This window comes from Condylostylus longicornis, unplaced genomic scaffold (assembly GCF_029603195.1).
Source record: "Condylostylus longicornis isolate FDR11 unplaced genomic scaffold, ASM2960319v2 ptg000004l, whole genome shotgun sequence".
NCBI lineage: Eukaryota > Metazoa > Arthropoda > Insecta > Diptera > Dolichopodidae > Condylostylus > Condylostylus longicornis.
In genome coordinates, this window is record NW_026577973.1 from 16,640,339 (window position 1) to 16,653,264 (window position 12,926).

General features: G+C 26.0%; 1 protein-coding gene across 1 annotated transcript; it reads left to right on the plus strand.

Moving 5' to 3' along the window:
• Nucleotides 1-243: 243 nt before the first annotated feature.
• Nucleotides 244-11,769, plus strand: LOC129613511 (doublesex- and mab-3-related transcription factor A2). Its single transcript, XM_055527621.1, has 4 exons — nt 244-422; nt 3,773-3,874; nt 3,988-4,375; nt 10,838-11,769. The coding sequence occupies exons 1-4, from the start codon at nt 273-275 to the stop codon at nt 11,767-11,769; spliced, it is 1,572 nt and encodes a 523-aa protein (XP_055383596.1). The 5' UTR covers nt 244-272.
• The last annotated feature ends 1,157 nt before the right edge of the window (nt 11,770-12,926 follow it).

Below are 12,926 nucleotides of genomic sequence, written 5' to 3' on the forward strand. Positions count from 1 at the left end.
AAATTTCATTTGAATTTATTTTGTTTTTTTTTGCAAATTACATTTTAATAATAAAAAGAATAATATTGAATAATTGAATTGAGTAAATTGAATTTTTAACATAAAATAATTTTGACATTTTAAATAAATCCTAAAAATTTTAATATTTTATTAAAAATTGTGCTTTAAACGCAACATAGTTAATAAAAAAAGACATTACTTGGAATATAGTGAGATAAAAATAAATAAATTAACAATATTACATACATAAAAACAAATTAAAATCAATTTCGATGATGAGTTTACCAAATGGTGTCGATATGTCAAATTTAATGTCACAGCATCCAGTTTTAGGAGCTTTACCTCCAGCGTTCTTTTTGCGTGCCGCATCAGAAAGATATCAGAGAACGCCAAAATGTGCCAGATGTAGAAATCATGGAGTTGTAAGTTATTAAAGTAAAACAAAAGAATAAAAACAAAATGCCAAAAAAAATTTGAAACAAATTTAAAATTGCTTATAAATATTAAAATTTATTATTATAAATTTATGTAGAAAAACTTTTGAAATTCAAAGTTGAATTATGAAATTAAAAGACATTATTTTCTTCCTTAAATAACAAATTAATATCACCTTAGAAAACTCTTATACATATACCATTTTAATCAACTTTATAAAATTTAATTATACTACCCGGTATACAATTACGAAATATTCACAAAACTGAGAGTGACGTTAAGTGAAAAATATTAATTTTTATAAAAAAAAAAATTAAAAATGAATGTACCTAACGGAATCGATATGTCAAATTTTATGTCACAACATGCATCTGTATTAGGAGCATTTCCTTCAGCATTTTTATTGCGAGCAGCATCTGAACGTTATCAAAAAACTCCAAGATGCGCGAGATGTAGAAATCATGGAGTTGTAAGTAGATTATTGGATTTAAAGAAAACAAAAAAAAAAAGATGTTTTGTTTTTCCTTCTTTTCTACGTTAACATAACTATTTGTACATAAAATTCAATGTATACTTTTACGAATTTAAATAATGAGATTGAAAATTAATAGCACTGAAGAATTTGAAATCTAATTTTTGTTATACATATGGAAAATTGGTTCATTAAATCACAATTAATATTTGTGGCTATTATTAAGTATGCATAATTACTATGTTTGAATAGTTATGTCATTTCAATTGCTTGGAAACAATTATGATTTCTTTGAAATTTTAATATTTCTTTTTTATACTATTGATATTTGCAATAATTCAAAAATTTCCTAATTTTTTATTTTATTATATTATTATTATTATTAATTATTTTCAAGTCCTTTATTAATTTTTTTCAAAACGACGCAATATTAAAATAATAAATAAATTGAAAATTCCAAAATGCCATATAATCTACTTACAACGCTTTCATATTTAGGTGCTTGAATAACTTTGAAAAATTAATGAAATTCGAAATTTGAATAAATATTTTTGAGGTATTCTAAAGAGAATGATATCGCAACCATAATTTTTTTTTGGAAAATTGCCATATATTATGATGCTGCAGTTTGTTAATTTGTGTGAATATGAATTTATTAGAATGCCGTCGTATTCTTTTCAAATATTTCCGCTTGCCTTTACGTTTAGAATTAAAATTTATGAAAATTAATTGTATAAATTTGTATTGTAATAAAGCTTCAAATATTACTATGCAATCTCCCTGCATCTAACTTAAAATAAAAGACATCTCTCATTTCGGACATTTTGTTTACTTTCACTTTTTTCACGAATTTTTTCAATAGTTGTACGATATAAAAATTCTGCATGATTAGAGACATGTTTGTATAAAAGTATCCTTTTCATAAAAACGTGAACAATGTACATACCGACGGTAATATTTTTTTTGAAATACTATTCTACAATATGTCAAATATTTAATTTTAAAATTAGAAACTTAAGAATATTTTCTATATAATTTCAGTTACAATAATAATAATAAGTTTAATGAAGTATATGGATAATTTTAAGAATTATGTAAATTTCTTAACTTCTTAGGAAAACTTTTACGATTTTTCTGACAAAATTAGACAATTTGGACAGCTAGTATGAAATACTTTTTCTTTTCTTATAAAATTGTACGAAAATAGGAAACGCAATGAATAGATTAATTCAATGTCCGATTTAGCAAAAAAAATATATTCACCAAAAATATATTTAACATTTGTAAATTAACATCAAAATTCGTATTTTCCTATAGTTTAACACAAGAATGTTAGTAAGAATTCAAACAAACCAGAGTGCATAATTTTCAATTTTCTTATTGCAGCATCAAATTTTTCTATTGAATTTTTCATAACATTATCCACCAACTTTAATTAATAAAACAATTGTGCTTTTTCCTTTTTATTATTTAATTAAAATAAATTATAAAATTTAAATATTTCCCTATTCTTTTTTTATATTTTTTTTTGGATTATTAATTATCCTTTCGCCTAATTCGTTACAAACATTGCTTTCCATGTGATTTAGCTACATTCAAATTATTATCGAGATATTGTATAAAGTATACTTACTCATTAAAATAAAATTATTATTTAAAAAATGCAAACCTTACAATGTATAACAAAATTAATTTGAACAATGAAAATTGTTCTTGTTTGACACGCTCCTACATATTTTAACAACTAAATATAGTGCCTTTAATGAATAGTTACAAAAGAATTTGAAGTAGAATTCTCTTCGTAAGTTTCGTTTCGAAATATTTTTAGTAAGTTCTTGAAAATTCAAAACTGAGTTGAATAGAAAAGAGAAAATGTCAATTTTTATGCAACCATTTAAAATACATTATATTTGCACTGCACACTTAATGAAATGTCCTTTCAACATTTTTATTCTTTCTCTACAATTTTCTTATATGAGTTTCAAGTCGACTTCATTAACAAGAGAATGTCGGATTGCTTATTATTAAAATGTTAACAATTCCTTAAACGCTAATAGAAAAGCACTTTGAGTATAATTAAAAGAGCGTAAAAAAAGCAACAAAAACGAGAAAGGAGAAAAAAATATTGTACTACAGCCTGTAAATAATTATTAACACGCTTTTAATTTTCCTCTTACTTTATAAGTAATTTAATATATTAACCATATATGAGATTGTGCATTAATAATATTACATTACATGCGGTTTAAATATACGAGTATATATAGTAAAATCATGTGTGTATGTATATTTAAATATGTGCATAAACGTGTTACTCTTATTCTATACTGTTATTTTTTTTTAGATTCGAAACAATTATTACCCCTTTTTAGTGAAAAAAGAAAATATTAAGAGCTAACGGATTGAAAATATAAAAAATAATTTTTTCAAGCATAGCAAATTGCAACAATTATAAAAGTGTTTAGTGATGTTTAAAAATTAAAATGTTTAGCAACATTTTGTATAATTCAAATTTGTATTAATTGTAATTTCATGAAACGTTCAAGAGAGGAAATGGCATTGAAAATTGTAATAAAATTTTTTTTTTTATAGTTTTACCCTCTTTTGAGTTCTCAAAGAAACAAAAAGCTCAAAATTATTCATTTTTCATTGTAATTTTTAAGTTGTTGTTCCATTATTAATTTGAAGTAATTTCTTAGTTTTTCTTTATTCTTCTCTTACTTTGGTGTTTACATACATATTATTTTCCTTTAGTTTAAATCTACAAATCTACATTATATAAATATTTTCATTTCTTCTCTATTTTAAATAAAAACAAAAATATTATATATTTTTTTTAAATGAATTCTTTTTTTGCCGTTTTAGGTGAGTGCACTTAAGGGTCACAAAAGGTATTGTAGATGGCGAGATTGTGTTTGTGCAAAATGTACATTAATTGCTGAACGACAACGTGTAATGGCAGCGCAGGTAAAATGCACTGTAAATTTTTTAAATAATTATGAAAGTATTGATAAAAATTAATCGGTTTTTTTCTTCTTCCTTTTCTTTTCCTAAAATTAAAAATGGGAATTAAAATATAGGTTGCTCTTAGACGTCAACAGGCACAAGAAGAGAATGAAGCACGTGAATTAGGATTATTGTATACAGTGCCACCATCAACACAAGTACCACAACAATCATCACAGAATGGTCAACAAACTGGCCAACAACAACATCAACAATCAAATACACCAAATGGTGATAGTAATAATGGTAATGGACAACATAATACACATTCAAGTGTTTTTCATTCTGGTATACCATCACCACCAAGTGAATTAGATGGTAATTCACAGAGATTATCACAATTTAGTGCTGGCTCTGGTTGTGGTGGTGGTAATGATTCTGATTTAGATTCAAATCGCATAAGTCGATCAGATCGTTTAGGAATAACATTTTCACCAGGCCGAACAGATATTGAAAGTCCAGGTAAATTAAATGTTTTTGGAAATATTTTGTAATTCACATATAACTGTAATGAAGAAACGAATTTGTTGTACGAATTTGAACACTTTTTTATAGTTTATGTAACATTTTTTTAATTTAACCTATTTGTTTTGTTATTGTTTGTTTTTTCCTTCCATAATCCCAGTTTTCACTTTCTGTTAACATAAAAAAAAAATAATTTCATGGTTACATTTTTGTTAACATTAAAATTATATTTAAAATTTTACACAAGAAAGAAATTTTAAGAATCTAGACGTCTACCTTCAAATATGCTACTCGCATGCACTTTACATACCTACATTATTATTTCAATGTAATGTATGTATGCACAAATTGTAGTGATTGTTATTTTTTATGAAATAGAAATCATATAAGCTTTTCCATATGAGTTAATTTCATAATCCAAGCTGATATAATGAGTTTTAAATGCTACAAATTTCTTTCATCTTCTCATTTTCTCCTAGGTTGTGCGCAAGTTGCACTTATAATATATTACAATTTTAATAAAATTTTAATCTAAATTCACACATGACTTTTTCTAAAAGTGTTAAAAAAAAGACTTCAAACAAAAACAAGTTCTCCTTAAAAAATAACATTAAAAATAATCAACTAAAAAATGGTTAACAGTAGCGTTGCTTATTTTATGATTTTTCTCTGGTTAAAGTGAGTGGGATAAATTGTTTTGCGCTTTTGTTGTGTTTTTTCAGTGATTTCTTTTGTTAATTTTATATATGAAATTAAAATGAACAATAAAGAGTATTGTAGAACACTCTCAAGAAATTGGAACATTGTTTTAAAACAGAATTTTTATTTGTTACCAGTTCCTTCTTTTTAACATATGGTGGTGTATGTATGTATTTCTGTTTCACTCTTGAAATTGCCATTGTTGTTTTCTTCACGGTAGACTTACGATCTTTGAACGCTTTTTTACAGAATTTTAATACAAAATTTTAATTTGTAACGGTTTTAAAATGCCTGTTTTTTTCTCTAGGAATAGATTGTTTTCTTCTGGAAAATTTGTATGAAAATTCATAATTGCGTATAATAAATTATTCACTGCAAAGATGTAATTAAAAACAAATTATTTTTTCTTTTGCAATAAAAAAAAGAAATACTCTCGACACATTGTTGGTTTTAAAACTATTATAAAATGTCTAGAAATGAAATTGTTTATTTAGATCAAGGTTATATCCATAAAATTTTAAATAAAATTAAGAAAGCTTTAGACTTGCATGACTGTTACATTTTCTACTTAGTAATAGTTATTTGCAGGAGAACGCTATTTTGATGTAAATATAGAAGTTTTGTTGTATAGCGGAAGCTTAATCTGGTCGAGCTTTGCCTCCTATTCAACTGGATTTGTTCATTTACTGCTTAGAAGTCTTACTTACAAGCTCGCAGTATGTGTACGGTTGGAAAATAATAGTAAAAGTACATTATAAGAAAACGCAGCTTATTTTTAATAGATGGCTATTGCTTGAAAGTTATACAATTCAACTAATAGGTAGCAACATCTTTCTGATTACCTAATACCCTTGTTGTTGGAGCGATCTACATTTGGTGGTATCGAACCAAAATTGGTTGTTTCTCATATTGGTTCTTTTCTCCTGCCTTAACGTTTGTCATCCAATTTTCCTTACAAACAGGGATACTATTAAATTTTTTTAAAAATTCTTTCATTTAAAAAAATATTGATAACTTTTGATTGCTCCAAAGAAATTTGGGAACAAAAGCAAAATTATTTTTAATTATTCACAATTACACCAAATTAAAATTCTGTTAATGTGGGGATCTTCGGTTCCTATAAGGATACAATTAGCAAAATTTGTACCAAAAATCGTAACTGAAACACGCAGAAAACATAACAGAAACGGCAAAAACGGAAACATTGCTATACACACGAGTAACCAACTTAAGTTTAATTTTCTATATGTTTCCCTTATAGTTTCTCTGTTTAGACTTACCATTAAAAATAGAAACATTAAGAAACCCCTTGTAATATTTGGTTTTATTTCAAAATTTGAAATTTAATTTCATATAAAATATTTTTAAATTATTTGAAATGTTAGAAACTTGATATTTTTTTATACAAACGTAAGGTTTTGGTCATGGTATGGTAAAAAATATTAGAGGATTAAACTTAATCAGCTATTTCTAAAAAGTTTTTTTTTATTTAAAATAAGAGTTTAAGTGAAAACCATAGTATTCCCACACCTAGTAGAGGGGTACAATAGATCCTTATATGCCGTTACCCCACAAAAGTATGAAAACAATCTATTCAGACAAATCAACCGGAAAATTATTATTTTGGTTCGATTTTTCAACATTGGGTAAAATTTTGGGCAAGGTGATGGTTATAAACTATTCTTGGCAGTGGCAATCTTTCTTAAGATTTTCACATTAAAAAAGGCAGTAAAAAATTAAGTAAGATTTGGATTAAAACAATTTTATGCAGAAAATTACATAGAAAGCCTGGACTTTCATTTGTTAAAATATAACATAGATCAACAGATTCCATTTTGACAACACTCGCCTCGGCCTAGCTTTTTATTGAATTAATCAAAGAGATTAAATAATTTCAGTTTTATTACTTTATTAGATCGCACTAAAGATAGAAAAACCAGGATGTACACTATTAAAATGACTACTTTTGTTATAATTATTTGGTTCAAATTTCAACATATTTAAGGAAATATAGCACAACTGTGTTTTAAATGTGAAATAGACCGAGGAAAAAGATAAAACTTTTGTAAATGTTAAAAAAGTCTTAGTTACAAGTTTTGTTTTCTTAACGTCAGTAAAGACATACATAGCTAACGTGCGTAAATTTTGTATCAATTTTTGGAGATTAAAACTTTAAATGAAAAATAAAACTTTAGTATTTTTATAGAATTTCATTTGTAATCATTGAACAATCAAAATTATCAATGAATGCGTAAATTAATTTCACTTGTAAGTTATTTTGATCTATTTTAACAACAATTTTCTATTTAAATTACATTGATTTTCAGAATAATAAGTGCATTTTATAATGGTTATCATATTTTCTTTTCTACATTAGTTAAATTTCATTCATTCAAACATAATTTAATTAAAGGTCAGATGTTATCGTATTACAATTGTTAATAATCGTAAATCTGCCAAATTGTTACGATTTTCAATTGTTATAATTTTGGTCCCTTTTTTATTCTTTTGATTGATCTTAGATTAAATTGTATTACTCGCATATATTCTATTAAAATGATTTGGTATAACATGCGTAGACCAAGAAATTGTATCCTCGTCAAATGTATCTTTTTTATAAGTTGTGGTTTTGTCTGTTTTGAATACAAATATTTATTTTCTAAGATATTTAATTTTGATAAGCTATTATCCTTTTTGTTTTGAAGAATTAATGAAACAAAAAATATTTATAAGTGTTTGGTTTAGTATTAATGGAAACAAAGAGAATTTTTTTTTCGTAATAGTCAAGTGTGCAAATAAGTTGGGCTTAAAAACGGAATGTTGATGGTTCCACTAAAATCGTATATTTACAAATAATTAATTTTTGTAACAATAGAAAAGAATTTGAAAATTATTCAAAGACCAATATATTTAAGCGCAAAATTTGTTTGGAACATGAAAATTAGGATTGAGATTCTCTTTATGGTACTCCATGTTCTATATCTTTTACTTCTAGTACCCCTTCATCTTTAAGTAAGGTTTAAATGAGTATTTCGCACAAATAAAAAATTTGTGATGGTCTTATAAGAAAAAATACTTTGATTTCATCTCAATTTATCCTTAATATACAGGACATCATTGTTATTGGAATTTAAATATTATGGCAGAGAATTTTGTTATAAGTTGAATTTGGACCAAAAGGAGAACAAAACGTCACTTTAAAATTAATAGAGTTGGATCAAACTAATGGCACTTTTCACTTCAGCATTATTTCGAAAGAATAAATAATTAAAAAATGCCATTTTTAGTATTTTGTGTATAAAATTTCAGCTTTCTATCTTAAAGGGTATAGAAGTTTTTATAAACGTATATGTGGACAGACGGACGAATGCACAGACGGGCGAACAGATAGAATGAAAGTAATAAGCTCTTTTTGCCCGTATGAACGTATGTTCGAAGGGTATACTAAATTTGTACACTAAGAAATAATGGTCTAAGATATAGGCTCAAGTTTTTGATCAGCGTCGAACTCTGAGTTGATTTAGCTTTGTCTATCCGTCCGGCCGTCCCAACGGTAACTCAAAAACTAATTGAGTTAATTTTCCCAAATTTTCGCAAATTTAATGAATATTATAGTAAATGCCAGAACCCTATTTAAATTGGATATCATAGGGGTACTGGTTCGGGTAGCTGCCATACAACTTCAAATGTACAACAAATTTACCATTATCATTGTTACCATTATTATCATTTCATATATTCGACATACAATACTTCCAAATTCTGTTAAAACATTGAGTTTATTAATTTAGAAGCAATTGTTTTTTAATTTTTTGGAATTTTTTTGTTATCCTTTAATTATATTTGGCATTATGTTGTTTATTTTTTTGCCTTTAATTAGTTTAACGCTGAAAAATATTACTTTTTCCATTTGAAAACATTTGGTTTTTCGCATAACCAACAACTAACCCAATTAAATTAGATTTTGGTTTACAGAAATTTTGACTTCAAAAAAAAAAAAAATTAATATTTTTTGTGTATAGCAGTAGAAGTACCAAAATTATCAATATCAATATCATTGTTACCATTATTATCATTAAACCGTTATCATTTACTATCATTGTAAAGGATCAGAAACAGTTTTTCTTTGTATTTGTTTATTTATGTTTTCTATTGTTGCTTTTTTTTATTATAAATAATTTTAGAGGGGTTGTTACAAGTGCACTTGAAAAGGTTCATTTAATTGCAAGGAACATCTTTTTTTAACGAATTTCAAAAAAAAAATTCACATCTTCTCGTTTTGGTTTTTTTTTCTCTGGGATTTTATAACATATTAAATCTTTTACATTTTACATCAGGATATTATGATTTTTACAATAAAATGTGTTCATTCTTTTCTGTGATTTCAAAGTAAATTGATATTTTTATTTTCGAAAAAAGTGTATGTGTGTATGTTTGTGCACACAAATTTTTTAATAAAAAGTTAATATTGCTTTTTTTTTCTGAATGAAAAACGATTCCAGCAATAAGAAATTGAATTTGTTATTTTTGTTGAATAATACACAATTGAAAGGGTGTTTCAAAATTTCCAAATTTAATTTTGTAAGAATGAAAGAGAAAATTATAATACAGAAAAGAATGATAATTTGATTGTGATTTGTAACCATTGAAATAAACCGAAAAATTTAATTAAATAATTTTCAATTGAAAATTAGAAAGTAACAAAAATTTTACCCTATTTTTTTTTATAAAATGAAATAATTGTGAGAGTAAGAGACAAGAAGTCCAAATAATTGTTCATTTGAACATTTTGAATTTAAATGGAAATAATTAAAATAATTTGAAATTGTTATTCCTTCAATCTATTCTGTTAACCAAATTTAAACTTGTAACAAATGAGTTAGTACATACATACATACATATTTGGTTTTACAAATACATATCTTAATAAAGAAATTCAGATTTCATTGTCCTTATTCTCAGAGTCATTATTACCCTTACAGCAGCATTTAATTCAAGTATTTCCACAATATTATTAAGATCAAACTATATTGAAAATTAAAACAATTTATTTGAGTATTAATTTCTGTAATTACTTTTCACAACATTTCCACTTATGAGCTGTAGAATAGGTGCGTATTTCAATGTTTAATGTTAACATTTTGTTAAGTTTTTCATAATCATTAATATATCCTAAATATTATCGAGTTTCTATTTTGAAAAATTAAAAAAATTGCCAAATCAAAATTGATCTTCAATGGAATCATCCCCTCCGGAAGTCATTTTTAGTTTTAGTGAAAATTTTAAAAAAACTTACATAATATTATAAATGAAATTATTTTTAAACAACCCTGTAGAAAATTTTATGTACGAAGTTCCCATATATTGCTACTTAAAAAAATTCAATTTGTTGATTTTGTTTCAGATTTCAATCAATATTACCCTTAAATATGAAAAAATTTTACATACATATATATAGGTGTATTTCATACACGAATTTAGAATCTTGAATAAAAAGAAAGTGTACAGGTGAAAGACTTGTTGGGTGGGATTCTATTTTTATTTACATTTGAGTTCTTCTTAAGTTAAAAATTTTCAATTTGAAATGCTGATTAATTTCTAAATAAAAATATTGCTTCAAGTTATTTATTTTCTACCTTTTTTGTACCATGAGAAAGTAAATATTTAAAAGACTCTGTTACATCAATTTATTTTAAAATATTTTTGTTTATTCTGATTAAAATTCTTATTTTGTTATGTTTTTTTTTCTTATATTAACAGGATCAAAACGTGCTCGACTTTCAAATGAAACCGATCAAGATACTGGCTCAGAATCATCACCAAGTAGCCCTCATAATATTCATAAAAATATTTCATTTAATTTACCTGGGCAATTATCACCGGCTAGAACAACAGGAAGACCTAGTTCACCAGAATCAGATTTAGATGTTGATTCAGCTCCGGATGAAGCTACACCAGAAAATCTTAGTTTAAAAAAAGATGATTCAACATCCCCTCCTAATACACCATTAGATAATTTAACACTTTTGAGAAGTCACCATCACCATCATCAACATCACCAGCAGCATCACCATCAACAACAGCAACAACAACAACATCATCATCATCAGTTACCACATCACCAAAATGGAACGAATACACCAAATTTATCTCCAGCGGCAGCGGCGGCTGCAGCTGCAGCTGCAGCAAATATTGTTAATAGCACCCAAGGATTTATACCATATCATCATTCGCAATATTTGAATAGTCAAGGAATTACAACAGCTGCAGCTACTGCAGTAGCTCAGCAACAACGCTCACCAGTTGATGTTTTACTTAGAGTTTTTCCAACACGACGTCGTACCGAAGTTGAACAATTGTTACAACGCTATCGAGGCGATGTTGTTCAATGCATGGAAGCAATGTTATCTGGTGAAGATATAGTGCAAGCAATGAATAGTATTGCTCCAGCACCATCACCACCATTTCCACTAAAATCTGCATTTTCACCACTTGTGCCACCAGCTGCTGTATTCGGTTCTCCAACAAATCGTTATTCTTTTATGCAAGCACATGCAAAAAGATTTTTGGCAGCTCCATATACCGGAACAGGCTATTTGTCTTCAATTATTCAATCAGAAAGTGACCAATCTGAATCAAATGGTGCTACAACAGATCGTAATAGTAATCCTGGAGATGGCCGGGAAGAATGAAATTCTAATTATCATCAGTAAAATAAGAGCCGCCTCAAAGTATGTTAAATATGTTTAGTCTTAAGTTGAATATAGTTAATTCTTTGAAATTGTTCTATTAAGGTATTCGAATAACTTTTAATTTAAATATAAAAAATATTTTTGTGTAATTAAAATTATGTTAGTTTATAAAAAAATGTGAATGACATTGAAATCAAAGTGTAAATAATGAAATGTTTATAAAAAATTTTAAATATTATTATTGTTGAAATACAAAATGATTTATGACTAACATGCAAGAGTTTGAGGAAACCAGTATGTAAATTATGACTTATACGATAACTTGTAAGATTTCAGTAGCTAGATAAAAGGTAATTGTTTAAGAGTTTAGTAATTGCCATATAAGTGATAAAAGAAACGGCCAATCAGCTATGGTGAATCCAGTTAATACATACTTATAGCAGAATTAATAAGCATTTATGTATATATAGTACTTAATAGAGTTAACTACAAATTAAAAATAGTAATTTTACATCTAAATAAAAGTGAAAACCGTAAACGTTTAGTACACGCATTACTTGAAAACAAAAATTACATATAATTACATTAAATACATTGTATATAGAAAAGAGTTATGTATACATATTGTGCATTATAACTAAAAATTATATAAAGGACAAGATTTTGAAATAAGAAAAAGTCATGTACAATTTTAAATTTATTTATGTAGATTATAAAATAATTATTATTAACGAAAACAAAACAAAAAAATACGTAAATAAAGTATAACTATAATGACTAATACGAAATAGAATAATTATTTTTTTAATTTATACCAAAACTCGGGAGATATTTGGGAGGTGCTAAGAAACGCGTTCAATAAAATTTTATTAAAAACACAAAGGTTTATTATAGGAAGCAAAAAATGATTGAAAATCGATTCACCTTCGAATGACCGATTTATTTTATCAATGCACTTTAAAATCAAGATTACTACAAACATTCCAACAAGTCAGTAGAAAGAAGTCATAAGACAAGTGAAACTCATCCATTGACACCTAAACAACTAAACTTTTTGACAACACCTAAAATAAAATTATAAGTCGCTTATACCTCGTATATATAAGAAATTTCTTTCTGTTTCACTGATTTTTTATATTATTGCGAAAAGAATTTGA